This window comes from Coturnix japonica, chromosome 3 (genome assembly GCF_001577835.2).
Source record: "Coturnix japonica isolate 7356 chromosome 3, Coturnix japonica 2.1, whole genome shotgun sequence".
Classification (NCBI taxonomy): Eukaryota; Metazoa; Chordata; class Aves; order Galliformes; family Phasianidae; genus Coturnix; species Coturnix japonica.
In genome coordinates this window covers 37,708,491-37,727,575 of record NC_029518.1, presented here as the reverse complement: position 1 = coordinate 37,727,575, position 19,085 = coordinate 37,708,491, and the positions used below count along the sequence as shown (strand labels likewise).

General features: G+C 44.2%; 1 protein-coding gene across 3 annotated transcripts in view; it reads right to left on the bottom strand.

Moving 5' to 3' along the window:
- Positions 1–11,914, bottom strand: part of FRMD1 (FERM domain containing 1) — a 32,751-nt gene extending 20,837 nt beyond the window's left edge. The window contains exons 1-2 of one of the 3 annotated variants that reach the window (XM_015858004.2): positions 11,771–11,914; positions 3,807–3,965 (exon numbers count right to left, since the gene is read on the bottom strand). In XM_015858004.2, coding sequence (XP_015713490.1) covers positions 3,807–3,902 — 96 coding nt within the window. In that variant the 5' untranslated portion in view covers positions 3,903–3,965; positions 11,771–11,914. Of the gene's footprint in view, positions 1–3,806; positions 3,969–11,770 lie in introns of all 3 variants that reach the window. The other 2 variants (XM_015858003.2, XM_015858002.2) reach the window with 2 other exon arrangements.
- Between the last annotated feature and the right edge of the window lie 7,171 nt (positions 11,915–19,085).

Genomic DNA, 19,085 nt, shown 5'->3' with positions numbered 1-19,085 from the left:
AAATCCCCAACCCTCAAGAGACGTGGGAGGAGTTCTGAGCCAGAACAGCTGCAGAGAGCAAAACAGTACTGTGACACACAACCAAAGTGCTGCCTGGGGTGTAGCCAGCTGCTGTGAAACCAAACACAATCTCAGCTGGTCAGTGCCAAGCAGCAGCACCAGAAGCTGCCACTCTGAGGTACAAAGCAAAGAAAACAGGGCAGAAGTCTATCTCTGAACTTGTCTGCAGCGTAATCATCACCAAATTAACTGCCACCATAATTCCTCAAGCCCTTTTAGGGTTAGTATGCCATGCTGCCCAGAAGCAGGTTCCACTCTCCTCCCTGCCCCAGGATGTATCATGTCACTAGACAAGGACAATGGGAAATAGGGTCACTGACGTTTTTTGTTTGCTTGCTTTGTTTTTAATTCTTGACAATGCACCACCAATCAGCCACTCACTAACGCTTCACTCAAAGCTTTGAAACCTGCACTATGCCAATATGTGTGCAACACAAACTGTAGGAGAGGTGTGATCTCACACCTAAAAGCTGTACTTGTTCAGCTGCCAACAACATGAAGTTGTAACTGGCATCGAAATCTGCCTCCTTTCTCAAGAAAGCAAGCTCTGTAGGGAAGGACTAGGTGACCTACCTGTAGCTGGAATGCTTATACACATACATCAGTCACTAGGAACACAGGACTATGTAAAAGCTAAACAAATAAGTATATTTTGTTACATACTTTCACACCTAAAGGAAGAAAACCTGCTGGAAGATGCTTATTTCTATGAACTGAGCACTTCAATGTTTTGTGACATCTACCTTGAAAGCAGAAATGTAAAGAGGTTCCTTACACAGCAGGTATGTGATCTACCACCTTGTCCATTATCCTTTTGGCATTTTCCTACTGCATCCAGTTTTACTCCCAAACTTCATAGCTATGCAATACTGATAACACTTGCAATCTCTGTTTCCTCCTCCTACATTCCCCTGTTAGAACAATCAATATTTCCTTTTGAATTTTCCATTTGTTTTGTGATTCTGTTTGGCCTTTCCTCCCCTTGCACATGGTTTGTATGCCAGATTCCACTCCAAACACACTATGCATCATTCCTTCTTCTGACAGGGCCTGATACTCAGCTTTGTTCCACCTCAGAATGAACTAAATTTCATAGTGTGAAGAAACCCAAAAATAAAATCATGTGCCAGGTTACACATGCTACTCCAGAGTCATTCTACACGCAAGCATTCCTACATGCTGGTCAACCATCTCTATTTTAGTGGTCCATATGCTTTAAAGCACCAGCTCCGCTGCTCACAGAATAACCGGGAGACTTCAAACCTATGCCTGCTGCCCCTAATCACATGGGACTATGCCAGACTTTCTCTCTTCCCAAGTTTCCATTCACATTCCCACCTCTCCTCTGCCAGGTAGGCAATAAGCAACAACTTGGGGCACTTCTAAGACACTTAAGCACTAGTGGAGTCTCCCACTTTTCTCCCTTCAATGTTAATATCTGTGAAGGGCACACAAACAATCCACCTTAAAGAACAGGCTTCCATCTACATGTGACCACACAAAACACATAGGAAAATTCTTATCTGGAAGGATGGAATTTGTATGAGAGGAGGAGAAAGGAATTATGCACATAAACCCTTTTCTTATCAGGGAAAGGATCTATAATTTATTCTGCTGGAAGGATAACGATTCCTACCTACCTCACTGAACTCAAGCTTATTTAGTATTTGCATTCCACATTGAGGAGGTTAAAAGGCTTTGGAAACATTAAGTAATGACATTATTATTCTAATAAATGCACAGGCAATCATCTGTGGCTGTGCTAATTAAATTTGTGTTCTACTAATACTACTGGAAAATTGCCTTGATGTTCCCTTTAGAAGATCTCTCCAGCTGCAAAATCCTGATTTTTGTTGTTGTTTTGAAGGAGCGTTGTGGTAAAGAATGAAGCCAAATGAAAAGCTGGGTTTGGTGACTTGCCCAGTTGTAAGAGGTCATATTTCACTCTCTATGCAATTAGGACACAACTGTGTTTTGAGAAGTCGTGTTTTGACCCAAGCAGATATTCTCTTTCACACCCAGGTATCTCTGCATATCTATTTTTGCAACTTTATGGCCACTGAAGCATGAAGCAGCTGAAGAGAGGAGAGAAAACGTCTTAAAAGGTCTATGGATGGATCTGGTGCCACAGTTCCTGCCAGAGAAAGGGATATTCAAAGACCTTTAGCTCTTTGCAGGAGCTGCAGGAAGGCAGGTGTGAACAAGGCATGCTGCCTTTCCTCCATGCCCACAGTACTCAGTGTGAAAGGCCATTCCTTATGCCTTATTAAGCTGCTGCAGCCCAGGGCAACTCACAATGGCATTTTAAACATAGACTATAGTTCTTGCTGCCTGCCCAAGACTGGGTATGGGACCTCCTGCTGCAGTGGGACACTGCCCAAAGACCCTGGAGCTAGGACAGCCCCACATCTATCATATGCTCTTGGGACAACACTCAGCCACATGTGTGATACCACAGTTAAAATGCCAGACAGGGAGCAAAGGTGGAGCAATGAGACTAGAAAGGGCTTTGGGCATCTCTGGTTGACCCTCATTTAACGCTGAGCCAAACCAAATGGCAATGCCATCAGCCCTGCCTGCACTTCTGCATACAAGTCTACACCTCAAGAGAGGCAGGGCAGGCTCTGCTATCTCACATAATTAGCCTTGCTGATAAAAGCTATAAAAAGGTGAGATTTAGGGTCAATCTCAACAGACCATTATCACTGGCCTTTGCACCTGCCTCTAGGAGGTTAATTAAATTCTCATGTTGTGACTTGCACAAAACCAATAAGACTGCAGAAGTCTTTTAGGAGCTACCTGGGCTGAATTTGAACAGATGACCTGCAAGTAGAGAGCCCCAGGTTTTGCAGCCAAAGTCTCATTCTGACCAGCCCTTGTGGAACTTTCCGTTAACGATGCCACATTTAGGCATAACAGGCAGAATTCCTACATGGATTTTAAAGATTAGCACACGTGCCATGTTTTAAGCTGACTGCTTAGAACAGCTCACCTCACCCGTCTTCCCTCTGTCCCCATCCCAGAGGAGAGCCAATAAAACCAAAAGGATATATCTCACCAGCACACGGGCAAACACCTGCACACTGCTGTAGCTGAAGGGCTGCTGTCAGTTCAGTTTCTCACAGGCTGAGGAGTGAGCAGCATTGTGCAAGGAGCCCATGTGCACTGCAGTGGGCATTGGGTTGTGCTGAGCAGGCAGCTAGCAGGGCTCTGCCAGCACTCCTGCACATGCACTCCAGTATTTGAAGAGCTGATCAAAGAAATGAAGTGACTTAGCTGTGGTCAGTGTGTACAAGTACTCGAAAGAGGGGAAAAAAAGCCTCAGAGGTTGTTTGCTCTGCTCTGGAGTCTTTGAAAGTTGCTGACAGGCTCTCAAAGCAGAAATAGCTGAAACACTAGTGTAAATGGTCATTATAAGGTGTGTTTGCTAAATCATCAGGGCATTTCAGGTTCAATATGAAAAAAAATCTCTGTTTTATTAATTGTGGAAAAAACACTGTGGGTGCTTAAAATAACCCCAACAAAATAACAGCAGAAAAAGAACAGAGGTTACCTCCATCTCAGAAGTTTTGAGTAACTCTACTAATGTTTTGAAACCACCCAATTAGAAAATGGAGCGCCAATTACACTAAGCTGGCTAATAGCCTTTGGGTCAGCAGACTAGGCTTTGAGAGGAAAAACAGCAGCAAACAAAGCCAGCACCAGCCTGGAGCGAGGCCTCCCGGCATCCCTTGAGATCCACTTACCCCCACAGTCAGGCTGAGCTGCTCCCGGTCAGGCAGGAAAACACAGACGCTGCGGCCTTCGGGGTGCATCCTGCCGGACAGCAGCACCCGGCTCATGGCGGGCAGCGGGTGTCTCCTCTCCGCTGTGGATGGGTGTCAGGCTCCCTTCATCCCACGCACCTGCTGGGAAGGGGAGAGTGTCAGTGAGGCCTTGACGCTGCAGCTCTGCCCCACTGCTTGCTGAGGTTGGCTGCGCTATGCTGAGAGGGCAAGTCTCAGTGGCACCCGACTCACCCATTTTACAAGGTCACTGACAATGTTTCTGATGGCATCGTGGCACAAACTGGGCAGAGACAGCCTTTACATAGCCTGAGGGGCAGAACAGAGTGCCATAAAGCAATCAGATCTCCTTAGAACGACAAACCCAAAACAAGACTGAGATGTACGTAAGCAATGAGACAGATGATACCACAGGCTACTGCCTGAAAAAAGCCCATGAGCAAGAGGGAGTGCCACCTCCTTCAGCTTCAACATTTTGATGCCACCTGAAGTGAAGGATTTTGACAAGCTGTCAGCACAGAGCACTTCATCTGAACCAGGATCCCTTCCACCCAGCCCTGCTGTCTGGGAAACCACTGCCCTCATACCCATCCATTCCCAAGGCTGAGCCACCACTCCATATTTTTTGCCTTCTCCCAAGGGCCAAACCTACGCAGCACAGTTGGGAAGCCTTCAGTTCTGGGGAAAAAGCTGCTGGAACAGCATCGAAAATGCAGCAGCCTGTGAGCTGCACAAGCAACTTAGAACTGAAACTACAACAACCACAGAAACACAAGAGGAATTTATTAGGAAGTGTTGTATACGTTCTTTCCTCCATGAGAGCAAAGCACACAACACTTGCATTTACTGTATTAATAAAGGAGGGAGTGCCATTAAGGGACATAGTTATTACTAATTCAGTCTTTGAAGAAAAATAATAAATGGGAATTAGGATCTTTAAAAGGAAGGTTGCTCTAAATTATAAGCACACAGAAAAGACACATTTGACTTCCCAGATGAGAAGACGTCAAAGCTTCCAGGCAATGAGATATTTGGAGAAAACCCCTCATTCATCCTCTTATCAATATAATTATATCAATGAGCTCTCCTGGATTCCAGGCTACACACTGTGAACAGCTACATATAAATACCAGATGCCTATAGAATGACTTGAGGGTGATAGGTCACTTTTTATTGTCATCTGATGTCATACGCTCCATAAACTTTATGGATAGTATAAGGACCTCAGAGTTATGAGCTCAGGCTTTCCATCACAAGTAGGTTTGTTTCAATTGTCAAACCACTGCACTACAGCCCACGTCCTCACTCACAAGGGGAGGTTACACCCACAGACACACATTCACACAGCCTGTAACATAAGTCAGAAAGGGCAAAAAAGTAACAATAAGAATAAACTGACTTTCTTTTCCCCTGTGGTTGACTCAAGAAAAGGAACCCTATTTCCTCATACCCTCTGTTAATCAAGGCTCACGAAAGGCTCATCCCATCCACACTCACTTTGTTCTCCTAAAATTTCAAATGGACAACTGTAGATTGCAGGAGATGGGAAGTAAGAAAGGGAACCTCTATTAGCAGGGGGTTGGGCTAAATGGTCACCAGAGTTCCCTTCCAGCCCCTGCAATTCTGTGATCCCATGAAAGGACAAGGAGATGTTTTTTTCAGTGTTTTAAAACAAACCAGCTCTTCAACCCTGCAGCAGGTAAGAGGTTAAAGAAGCGATGTCCTTAATCTGAAGGGGGAGGTCAAACACAAGCCTAGATCAGCTTTCTCTTCTTCAGAGGTATGCTAGAATGTGATAAAACTTAATGAATCATTAACTTGCTAGCACTGCATGCTTATACTGAACACACACACACATACGCACACACACACACAAGCCAAGAATAACTGCCCAACCAAAACAAGTGGCCAGAAGGAATGCTCTTACTTAAACATACACAATTTCAGACTGCCCATATGCCATTCTTTTGTTTACCACAGATTCCAACCTCTTAACCTCAATTAAACCCTAAAAGCTCTGGCAAATGCACTGCAGATGAATTAATAAAAGCTCAAGTCAATCACTGGCCTCTGGGACAGTTTGTTTGGGTTTTAGTTGGTTTTTGTTTGTTTGTTTTGGTTGGTTTTCTTTAAATAACATCACTCCATGATTTTGCTCCCAGAGAAGTCCATTTTGGGATGTAATTGTTTAGTCGAAGGCCTCTCAGTGAAACAGTCAAAGATGCTTTTTATTCCTACTCTTCTGGTATCAGTCAGGCATCTTTTTAAGTGCCTGGAGTTTATTTAGCACTGTTTATTTTATTCTACCTAAATACACGTGCACCAGAGCTTTGGACAATAAGCCTGCCATTAATTTCAACACTACTCTGATTAAACAGCTCAAACATGGCTGTAAAAACTAATTAGTAAGAACCCTAATCTTCTGCTCCTCTACCCAAAGTCCCACAAGCTGACCACCAGCAGAACAGGGCTACAGCATTCATTTAGTGAGAACAGGAATTGGTGGAGTTAGCAACAGCAGTAAGAGCAAAATAGTCCTTTGGAGACGTAATTGATTGTTGCATTTCCATAGGAAAGTTTGAAATCCACCTTATTTTCTGGTCTCAGGTAATGAGGGGAAAAAAAGTTAGAAGTAGTTCTTGCCACTTCCTGTACTTTGTAACTTCAGGTCCCCAGATGGCACCTATGCAAACCAGCCCATGCACTTGAACTGGGATTCAGTTTTAAACTGCATAACCCTATTTTACATCAGACCACAGCCCTCTTGGAATTAGGTCCTAATCCTGATTTTAGCCTCCTGGGACTGCCACAAGCACACCTCGAGGGGATAAAAACAAATGGGTGAAATAATCGTCCACCAACTCTAAGCAGCAAAGCAGAACAAAATTCAATCATCAAGAAGAAAGAGAACAGATAATTATGTGCTTCTCTCAAAAACATCCAGGAACAAAACCTGAAAGCATGCTTTTGAAGATTTATTATAGTAAAGTATCTTGGGAAAGCTGGTTTTGCTACCACTGACAAAAACAAACACTGAGCACATTCCCAATGAAACCACAGCAGACTGGCCCTACAGAGTTCTGTCAGGAACTGCTCAGAAATGCTGACTATTCTTAATGTTTTCCGCAGATGTCTTATGCTCCTAAGACAACCGGTCTCTTAGACTGTCATTCCACAATCAGCTTAGGTAGCTCTAATCAAGCCAGCTGTGCAGCAAGGCAGGCAGACAGCAGAAAAGAAGCCTACCTTTGTGCAGCAACCCAAGCTCACGTTGCCCAATCTGATGATAAAACACAGCCTTAAAACTGAGAACCGCCCTCACCTATGTCTTCATTGTAAAGAAGGTACAGTAATATCTAGTGAACAGTGTAATAAAAAGCCTAAATAAGTAAAGAATCACAGAATAGCTTGGGTTAGAAGGGACCTCAAGGATCATCAAGTTCCAATCCCCCTGCCACAGACAGGGCTGTCAACCTCCATATCTAATACTGGACCAGGCTGCCCAGGGCTCCACCCAACCTAGCCTTGAACACCTCCATAGACAGGGCATCCACAGCCTCTCTGGGCAGCCTGTTCCAACACCTCACCACTCTCTCTGCAAGGAACTTCCCCTTGATATCCAACCTAAATCTTCCCTCCTTCAACTTAAAACCATTTTTCCTTGTTCTGCCATTACTTACCCTTGTAAAGAGTTGACTCCCCTCCTGTTTGCAGGCTTTCTTTAGGTACTGGAAGGTTTGCAATGAGGTCACCCCGCAGCCTTTTCTTTTCCAGGCTGAACAAGGGTGTAACAATGGCATGTACTGACCCTTCTCAACAACCTGAGTCCCCATGCAACTCCCTTGACTAGCCCATGAGATGACAAAATGTTCTGGGTGCTCCAAAAGACAGGATCCCAGAATAGGTGCAGTCTGGCCACAAGAAAGACGCAACACTGTCAGCAGAAATGATTGGCAATCGGTTCATAGACTATAAGGAGATGCAAACTGCAGCAGGTCTTGTGCATCTGTTACATTTGAACACAGCACCCTTGCATGGATAGGATGTGGGCCCAGCTCTCACTTCTGGGACTTCCAAAAGGAGCAATAGGAGATGCCTACAAGAATTCCAGGGCTACAGAGCCCTGGCAGAGTTCATTCTCACCACACAACTTCGAGGACAGATAGGGAAGTTGCTGAATATTAGTCTTAGATGCCAACTGACATCCTTTTTCTTTTCCTTCTGTACAAACAGCACTCTCCAATGACACTGAGCTTTAACAATAGAGAGGAAAACACTTTGTTTGTAGTCCTATTGCAGGATTAGACACACAGCTCTTAGTCGGGCATGACTGCCCACACTCCACCTGCATGCTGTGAAGTTTTCCTGCCTGAAGTCAAGCATCACAAGTGAGTACTAGAGCATGAAGTGCTCTCTTGGGTTTGTAACTCTTCTGCTTTGCTCTGCCTCTCCCACAACATGGCCAGTGTGCTCAGGAAGAAGGGTCCCCCTAGAATTCCCATGACACCTATTCCAAACCTGTGATCATGGTGATGTGCCACTTCATGGGCTGCCCTACTCCTGCTCAGAGTCAGGGGACAACTCCGACTCAGTGGTGATGCAGTGTTCTTTGAAAGCCAAAACACACATTTTTGTTACACATTGAGACCTGCAAAACAGCCTTCAAGGAGAGGAAAAAGGCTCAGCTGAAGGCAAAGCACCAAAGGACATGCATGCTCCTGTAGCGTGGAGATAAGGAGGCTGCAAGGGCAGGACCACGTGAGAGGCTGCCATGTTTCTATCTGGCTGCCCCTGGGATGAGAAAAGCACTTTAGCACTTTATATCCCATGAAGAGAGCTCAGAGTGAATCACCTGGGCTTAATCCTTCCCCAAAAACAGAACTAAATTCAGAAGTCTTTGAGAGAAACAATGAGCATCACAGCCTCCGGGCAAAAGGGATAAATTAAGCTCTCATGAGGGACTAAGTTTTTCCATCACTTCCAAGTCCACGTACGCCTTTGAGTTTCTGTGCACAAAGGTAAGCAGTCTTTTAAAGTGCATTAATTGAAACGTGCAAAACTTTGCAATATACATCCTTTGAACATTAAATGTCTGCAGTGAGAACACGCATCTCTTTTTCAGCGTGCCATGTTCCTGGGAAGACTTTCTGCTGTCAACATCAGAAACAGCGATGGTTGAGCTGATCCTGCCTGCTCATTGATTGGTAATGCAAATACAGCATTTCCTCATCATGTCTGACTACCAGTGTGAAGTTTCTTATTACAGTGAATTTGTTTATTTCTGCACAATCTACAGCTGGGGTCCTTTTACTGATTAACAGTCACAGGACTTCCTCGGGCTTTGTAAACCACACATGTGAATTAGTGTTTACGATTAAGTACTATGTGAAGGAATCAACTGGCTTAGGCAAATGCAGAAACATAAGAATGAACCAGTGAAATATGGCACAGCACGTGAAACAGCTTCAGTGTCCAGGACACAACACATGGACCTGCTGCAAAGAAAGCTTACATGGAAGTGCAGAGCTCTGTTCTTTCAGCTGAGTGACCAAAGCAGCATCACATGAATCCTTCTAAGGTTAAGCAAAGCAAATTGCTTCAGCAACCGTTCACTCTCACCAAAAGCTTGCCCACACTCAAACACAAGGACACATCCCTTTGGAGAAAGATCGGTACAGAAAGCTAACTCACAGACATGCATACGCAGGCAGCCCAGAGTGCAGTACAGACAGTACCAGGCAGAGTCTGCTGCCTCAGTGTGAAGGGGAGAAACAGAAGGTACTTCGCTTTGGTGCTCTCCCTGAGGCACCTCTGCCAAGTAGTGCAACCTTTATTTATGAAAGACTGCTCGCCTTTTGTATGTAGGTGAAATAAGAGAAGTAAAGCACAGGTGGAGAGCTGCAGCAAGGTCTTTATAATAAGGGAGAGCGAGGCTTGTTCCCTGCTCCTGCAGCTGTTGGGATGTTTAGGAAGCACAGTGAGAGCAGAGAATAGCAAGACCTGATCACTCTACCAGAGACTAAAGAGAAAAGCGTGTTTCTGTCATGCTAATTGAAAACAGGTGAAGTCTCAATAACCCCAAAGCCTATCAGCTAATTCTCTAACCAGGAACATATTTCTCCTTCAGAGTCTATCAAGGCTAATAAACAGCGATTCTCACAAGTCAGTTTATTAAATACTTGTTTAATCTATTGTTTCAACTCGCATTTAGTCAAACAGCTGAGAACATTCTTTTGCAAGACCACCTTTGCAGAAATAGTGTGGTGGAATTTCTATATTTCAGCTGGGCTGAACTGGAACCAAGCCACCAAGATTTTATATCACTTCTAGAAGTAAACACACTACGGGCTATTTAAGAGAAACAAAGGCATCGTTATAAGTTCAGAGGTAATACCCAGAACTGCAAGATGGATGAGAACATACATGCTTTTACCAATATAATACATAAGTAACCCTTTGAACCAGCAAGAACTGGGTAATTAAAAAACTGCTTACTTCTCCAAAGGAGAGAAAGTCCACTGCTCATCTCATGGCACTCGTATCCAAATCTGAACATCCACACCAACCACTCAGCTTCTGTATCCACCTGTTTCTAACTTTTTCCCTCCCTGAAAAGTGCAGCTTGTCTTAAACCAATACTCTTCTCTGCTCTGAATATGTGAAACAGAGGAAGTTCCAGAACGGAGAGAGAAAGCTCAGTCTGGAACACAGCCTGCTTCTGTTACAAGCATGAAATCACCGATCTGCCCATACTTTGACAGAACTAATGCCAACCTCACAAACAGGGCCTGTAGCAGCAAATGCCGTTTCGGGGCCCACACACACTGCTGCCAGCAGCTACCTTCAGCAAAAAAGATAGGGAAACAGGAAGGCAGCCCCAAAAAAGAAACAGAATGAGGACAAAAAGCCTTACAGAGAATGGCTCCTTTTTGCAGTGATACTGAGTTTTGCAAAAAGAGAGAAGAGAAAAATAAATAAACAGAAAAGCAAGCATAAGGAGTTCCTTAAAGCAAAGATCCGCCTCCTGATGTTCTCCAAGGAGCAGCTCCTTCTAAATCTGAGGACTTCTGCATCTGGCCCACACCTTTTCCATGCTCAGTCTCTAAGAATTAAAGTGCCACTGCCAAACACCCCCAGGGAGCAGCAAGAGAACTCCTGTAGGAAAAGAAGCAGCACAACCCCAGAGCACAGCAGGTACGCAAGTCATTTACATTGCCCTGAACTGGACTAACAGCCAGGCAACCACAGAACTGCATCACACCGTGTCTGATGGAGACCTGTTCTGCTTGTGCTTATCTTCATCTTTAAAAGGGAAGGGGGTATGAGTAAAACACCTTTTCCCTCTGCTGGGTCGCCCCAGTTTGAGGTCCATGTGCCCAGGCAGAGCCCCGAGAGCCCCGGCATCACATCAGCGTGCCTGACTGAGAGCATATCGCAATTAGAGCGAAAAATAACCAGCACAGCGAGGCCACGGCATTCTGCAGCCGCTCCGAGCTTTCCAGGAACTAGACAGAAAAGACCTTAAAACACCTGAACAAACGAACGCCTGAAAGCCTTGCTTTGGATACCACAGCAAAAGTAAACCACCACCAGGGATACACCAGCATTACTTTCTCTCACTGGGATCCCAATCTCTCTGGGATTTTTAGGTACTTATTGTCAGGACCCGGCACCTCCGCAGCCCAGCACCGACAGCACGGGACAGCCGGAGCCCGGCAGCTCCAGCCACAGCCGGGTGCGCTCCGAAGCTCCCTCCGCGCATCCACCGGGACGGGCTCACACCGGCAGCCCCAACCCAGCGCTCGGGGCAGCCCCCGGGGCTCCCTGCCCGCCGCCCAGCTCGCACCGAGGCCGCCCCGCTCCTTTGTCCCCTGTGCCGCGACATGGAACTGCAGGCGGTGGAGAAGCGGGACCCCCGCACTCACCGCGGGATGCCCCCGGGGCTCCGCCGTTCCGTCTGGGACCGCATCCGACGCGTGCCGAGCCGAAAGCGCTGGCACCCCAACCGGCAGCGCTCAACGCCCGGCTCCCCCCTCCGGTACCCGGTCGGGGGAGCAGAGGTAGGGGCGGGACCATGCGGAGGGGCGGGCCATGTGGGTCCCGTCCCGCCCTTCCCCAGCGGGGGCGCCCACGTGGAGTGGAGACACGCGGACAACATTATGCATGCAGTCTATAGCAGAGCCAGCAAGGTGCTCATGGTAGGGCTTGCTGTCATGCCCTGACAGCCAGCATGAAACTGGAAATGGGAGTAAACAGCTCTGAGTGGTTGTTGCATGCTTCTGGGCTTTGGTCTTTTGAAAAAGAAAACATTACACTTGCTTACAAAATCATAGCATGGCTTTCTGTGACAGGATCCATCATCTATGGCAGGAGCAAAGGACTGTGTGGGCTACTGAGTCAGTTCTGTGTGTCATAGCACATCACCTTGGCCTTCTGTCCTCCTTGTTTCTATCAGCAACCTTAATGCTTTCACACCTGAATTTTCTTCCTGTGGAATCTAAGTGGAAGGGCTTGTAGTGTGGGTCAGCTGCAGCTCCCAGGCTAGCTATGGTCATCATGGAAGACAGTACAGTTTGTCAGGTATGGTGCTGTAATTACAAATCTAGTAATTATCCTGCATATCTGGGCTCCTACGAAACAGCTCGCATGTGTCACCCCAGAGAAAACAAGCTGCACTCTGAGAAACAGCAGAACTGCAGGAAAATGCATTTAGCATTAGCTTGTTTGTTTTTGAAGGGGACATCAAAGCATTGGAGTCTGAAGATATCTGTGATCCAAGGAAACACTGCTTTGCCTATTGAACATGTCAACTCCAGCTCTCCTACCTGCAGTGCAGATAAGCAAGTTTGTCCAGCTTTCTCTGTAAAGGGGGTGGAGAATAGGGGGGCAGGATTTCTGGAAGAGCTCTTATAAAGCAGAGTCTTGATTGAGAAAATAGAGCTCCTTTTGTTAGCATGTGTCTCATGCAGAGCCTTGCTAAAGTCAGAGGGACTTTAAGCAAAAGTCTGCATAAACAGATGTCTTGGCTCATGGTCTTGTCTGCACTGCATGTAGATGAAAGGATTTCACTGTGTGAAAAGGAAAGCTTGGGTTTGCCTTCATAATCATGGAAAAGAATCCGTTTCCTTTTCTTATGATAATCTAAAAAAATGCATGTAGGAAATAGTTTTGTTAGTACGATTTATTTTCTAGTTCACGAACAGCACTGAAGCTCGGGAGAAGCATGTTTGTAGTGTCTGGAAACAAAAGGAGTTTTCACTAATGATCTGGGGAGCTGAAGCTGGCTTCAAGCTGTTCAAGTGATGAGAGGATGACTCAGAAGTCAGAAATTTGAGGCATTCTTATGTCTAGCATTTAATCAACAGGCAAAGCATTGGCAAGTAAGGCGAAGAAATCAATGGCAAATCAACGAATAATAGGTTGGCTGTTCATTAGAGAGAGGGCTGATCGCCGGGATATTAACAGAAAAGAGGGCATGAAATTAATCTTAAAATTCGAACTAGCAGTGGATGCAATGAGCTGACAGTCAAAAAATTCCATGACTTTCATGTGTGAAAGGCTATTCTCAGTTCTCTGCGTTCTGCATTTATATCAGCCAGATCCCTGCTGTACGTGTTATTCAGACTTACAAACACAAAGCAACTCTTGCAGGGCTAATAATTGTTTGTTTGTAATATTTGTCATTGTATATACAATCATCTTAGACATTACACATGAGATGATAATAATCTGCTCTCTCTTAGCATTCATGCTGAAGCAAAATCTTGTGTTGTGTTTTCAGTGCATGCTGGAGCTTGATTTTGCTGGCATTCCCTATTCCTAGAAAATTATCAATGGCTTCATTGTGAGTATTCATCAAACAAAGGCTTTCATGATTAATGTTGCAAAATCAGGTTTAATTTTGAGCTCTGGGACAGAGAATGTGTTTTTTTCCAACTTTAAAGTACCACATTTATCTAAAACAGCACGCAAACACCAATAAAATTGCATGCAGGGTAGCTTATATGCTAATAAGAGTATTTGTTATATTATTAATTATGATCAGTTGTTATTATACCAAAAGTTGTGTATAATCTGTAGTGATAATTAGTGAGTTTTGAGACATCAGCTTATATTAAATAAAAAAACAAATGCTTTGTGCAGTGAGCACCAGCCACATGATGCTGCAGGCAAGGCCAATGGTTGGCATTGGAGCAAAAAAATGGTTGCAGGCAGTTCAGGTATGGCTCTTGTGCCACGTGACTGCAAGGAAACATGGAATATTGCTTTATACCCTATTCTGTCTGGTGTTTTACAAGTAGTATGTATCGTATCTTTAATCTCAAGGAGTCCCAGTGTCCTTCTTCAAGAGAGCATTTCTTTCGTCTGCTGTTGAAACAGATACACCCTCATGTCTTTGAGAACAGCTGCGTAGTGGTGCTCCACAGTGCTGCAAAGCTTTGGAAACCATATAAGCAATCTGGGTAGGAGGATGGGCTCATAAGTAAAATTTGGTCTAGCTCATAGCCTGGGCAGTGTCTCCATGGGACTGCATTTACTAAAGTGATCATATGCTCCACATATGAGCTTTAAAACAGAACAGAGAAGCTGAGTCTTTCAGTAACCGTAAGTCATTAATATCATTCTAGGCTCATGATTTTATTTTGAACTCTGACCACATTCCCAGAACCCTTTCTTGCTACCTTTTGTGCTTCAAGATTTCCTAACCCCAGCTCTGTGCACGCCCAAACCTGTATTCATTACGCAGTCTTCTGAGATCACAGCTGGTGGTGACATGGCTGCTGGCCACGGGGATTTTAAATCGCCTACTCTCTGATGGGACCTGTTCAATAGATATTTGTCTGTACAGGTGCTCTGGCAAGATGCTATCTGTAGTTAAATACACACAAAGTGCATAAGCTGTTGATACGAGTTCGCTTTAGGGGTCACAGCAATGCCAATTCGATGACTTTACATAAAATGTAATAATCTCTAACAGTTCTTCCCCAGTGGTCGTAGTTAATTTTGCTACAGTAATGACACAGAAGGAGTTGACTTATCTAACCATGCTCTGTGGTTTGAACCGTGAATTTTGGTTATCTTAACCTTGAAACCTTGTCAGTGCTGTTAATTCCCTGCCTGAGGTTTCTTAGTGCTCATCGTGTTTGTGCATCAGTCACAGCATTAATAACCTGCATGGAAAACACTTGCTTCACACTGTCCATTCACTGCTTAAGGAAAAAATATTTCTTGCTGTCTATTTCATGCAAGTTTTCTTCTCTTGGTCCCTATGGGCAACAGTCCTGCTGAGGCACTACTCCCTAACAGAGTCACGGCCTCTGCTGTATCTGATGATGTGTTTTCACACAGATGGTGGATTTCACACAGGCTTTGTGTACTTATTTTTGCTGGTTTTGGAACTGCCTTCTTTCAGATTCCCCCACCTTGGGAAATCTTAAGCCTGGGTGAGAAAACTCTGGGAAAAACAGAAAGCCAGAAACTAAAATACACCGCTGTAAGCTTAAGGGACGAGAATAAATAACCTTATGTGCTGTGTCATCCTGCTTCTTACATAACAAATTGTCTATAGAAGGGAAAAAAAAGCTACATTTACATTGACTATTTCCATGAAGTAATGGCACAAAGATAATTTGAATTGCCCACAGGATGAATTTAGCCTGACATGTAAAATCTATTTCTGCCATTATCGCTGCTAACCTAAGCCTATTCAGAGGTAATTATAGTCAAGTGCTTACCCTGTTCTTGCTCATCTGTTTTTCCCTCCTGCCCATTTAGTAAATGCATGAGTTATGCATTAGCACTGGTATGCTGTGTCAAAGCAGCAAGAGCTTTGAAATCAGACAGCAGGAGTGGAATATAATAAGGCAGGAAATAATCGGTGAAATCTGTAAACAAAGGGTTGTAAAAATAACAGCTAGGATTCAGCTATGTTCTGGAAAATGAAGATTTTAGAGTGAAATAATTGGAATTTGCAATGGTGTCAGTGCAAATGTAGGTCAGATTTAGTAATTTTGACTAAAATGTGTTTCTAATTCTTGCATTACTCGAGGCAAAACAGTTCCAAACATGAAGAAAAGGCATTGCCTCTACCTGACTTAAAACCCTATTGGATTTCACAAGAAACTGGCTTCTGCCGTACAGTTACATTCCTTGTATGTTCTTCTCTCCAGCATGCTCAGGATAAAATTACCAAGGTGTATGTATGTGTCTCACTGCCTTCCTCATCACGTTACCTGTGTGGTGAACAAGGGATTCAGGTGAAATCCCAGCTCCTGTGCAAAGCCAGGAAGGACCACAGGGAAGAGCTGTGACAGAGGAGACGGCATTAGAAAAAGTAGGTTTGGGGTTATTCCACCCAGGTATCACATTTTGAAGGAGATGAACGAAAGAGGCAAGTATGCCTCACCTCATCACATTTCATCATGTTATAAAAACAACTGAGGTATCTTATGAAAGGTCTCGAGCACTGAAAACTCCTTGTAAACAAAGAATGTGGTTGTGAAACACAATCCCTGGTGGAGTTCATTTCTGTCCTTTAGGAAAGAGCACTTCAAGACAAGATAGAGGCTGGAGATGAAGGGTGGGAAGCAAAGAAAAGCCTAAGGTAATAAAAAATGTGCACATAGGAGTTCCTAATCTGCAATGATTGCAAACATGTCTCACTCTCTTCAGCTTTTAATAAATCATGTTATTTACACTGAGGCTATCTCCTTTTGTCATCATCCATCAAGTAAAGATGAAAAACAGAAGTCAGCTTGGTTCACTTAAGTTTCTTCCAAAATGTAGTTAGAGTCTTGAAGAAGCGTTCTCTAATTCTAAGCGTGTATTATTTATGTCTCATAAAAACTGTTACTGGTATTGATTAATTTCCATCTCATGGTTCAGAGTTGAAGGTTTTATGGCTTTTTCTTTGTTTTTCCCCACAAGAAAACATCCACAGTCACTTGGAAACGACCCCGTGAAGAACTGAGAAACCTAAACCGTAAAGAACCTCATTTTTAACATCGTTGTTTCTATTCCTTCCAGTGGAATGGAAAAAGAAAATGGTCATCACGTAGCAATGCAAGCAATTTTTTGGAGTTATCCCTTGCTGTCTCCAGGGATACAGCTGCATTCTAGTGGGGGGAGATTGCGCCTAGGGGTGTCATTCTCAGGTAATGCACCTGACTCTGGATGGTGCCTTGGACACAACGCTGGGTCAAAGCAGACATGAGCAGGAAAGCAAACTGCTGGAAGAAGTTGGTTGAGCAACTATCAAAGCATGTTCAGACAGGTGTCTTAGTCTATGGGCTCCCCTTTTTTAAGACATTAAGATCTGGTGTGAGGCAGGAGACAGCAGTAGATAACCAGGGTAACAAAAGACAGGAATCACTCTGTCTGTGTTCCTAATAATTCTCAATAACCCAGGTACATGTTACTGTGTAGGCACTGGACCTCAGTGATTTAAAAGAACTTAGGTATGTAAATAAGGCTTCACTGTATGTGGATCTGTACCATAGCTACTTGGTCTGCATTGCGAGCAGTGAAACACTGGGATTTCTTGGTTAATTGTAGGTCACATGAGAGAAGGGCTTGGATTTGACAACCTGAACGTGATGCCTTCACGTTCCTAACTGGAATCTAGGGTCCAGGAAGAAGCTTGCCCAAATGCAAGAGGATATGGTAAGACTCGTGTACATTTGGATAAGACTTGGGGCTGTAGATAGCACTTGTTGTCTGAATACTTTTGGTTTTCAGAGTTCCCCTAGCACAGGACACAAGTCTTCATATGGACAGGCTTATCCCTTAATAAAACTGCTTGTATTTGGGTGTTGATGATAATTTACCGAAGGTAAATTTTGCACAGTCACTGTAGGTGCTCAAGCAAATTGTTGGAACATAAGCTAATCTTTGTTGGAACATAAGCTAAATGACGTCATCCATCCTGTATTAATTTATGTGAGGATAAACTGATGAATGAAGCCAAATACGGTCAGATACTGAACAAAAACACAATGTCAGGATTTATTTGCATATACTTGGTAGCCCAGAAAAAAGAGTTGTGATGGCTGCAGTGATGAGCCTGAGGAATGTTGCTGGCATTGAGAGCTCTCCACTGTGTCACACATTCCTGTGTTTTGCAGTCACATTAGGATCTGAAGGAATTAGCCCCAGGAAAGCTCGGAGTTTATTTCAGGTGGGTAAACTCTGTTTTCTGGTCTTTTGGTCAGCGGTGGGAAACATTCATAGTGATTTAAGAAAAGATCAATGGGCTAGATAAGAATTTGTTATCTTCCAGATGGCAGGTTCCAAAAGCAGAGAAGAGTGCGGCTTCTGTCAGGTGTGGGCCAGGAATGACAAGGAAATTTAACTCCGTTCCAAAAATGTTAACCATATTGTTCACGCTCAGCAGTGAGGGGGCCTGTAGCTGCTGTGAGATTAACCTTGTGACCTCAACAAGAGTTTAGACCAGCCTGTCAAAAGCATTATGCTTGAAGGCGGTAATCATTCTTTATTAGAAGAACAGTGGCTTTGCCTTGGTTTCTGCTGCCTACCTATGGGTTGCATTTCAGCTGCAGGTCCACCTTTAGGAAATGGAGTCTAGTTTAATTATTAACAACTGTGGATTCCTAAAGGCTATGCACAGACACTGCTCCAGGCTGGTGTAATTCACTCTTAAAAAGCAGCCCATTGTGAGAATGTACTGATCTGGTCTAACAGTGATTTTCCATAGGGCTGCTAAGGAAATGATAGTAGCCTTTTCCTAAAAGGTAAATATTTTCAATAATGGAATTGGGAAAAGTTTGTATTTATATTTTCAAGCAAACTTAAGAGCTGAGGTTTTAGAATGGCTGCACATCTACACATGGCCTTTACTTTTGGATCAGGCTATTGATAAATCCTGTGAAAGCTGCTACTCTTAAGAAACCAGCCCTGAAATTGTTGCAGCCTTGGTGGTCCAGAGAAGTGCTTTAAGAGAGCAGTAACAGCCCCTACAGCTGTAAAATGGGAGCAAGCTGTTGGGCCTGGAGACACTTCAATAGGATTGCACAGAGCCATCGGCTGATCCCAGGGCTCAGCTTCCACAGCTTGGTTGATCTCTGGCTGTACTGTCATGTCTCCCAAGACAAGTTATGATCATAATCACTTTCCAGAGTTGTGGGTTTTTGGTTTGTTGATTTTTTTTTCATCTTTGTTGGCAAATTATCAGTAAGATAAAGTGTAAAGCAACTTAGCGTCTCATTCAAGTAGGCTGATTTG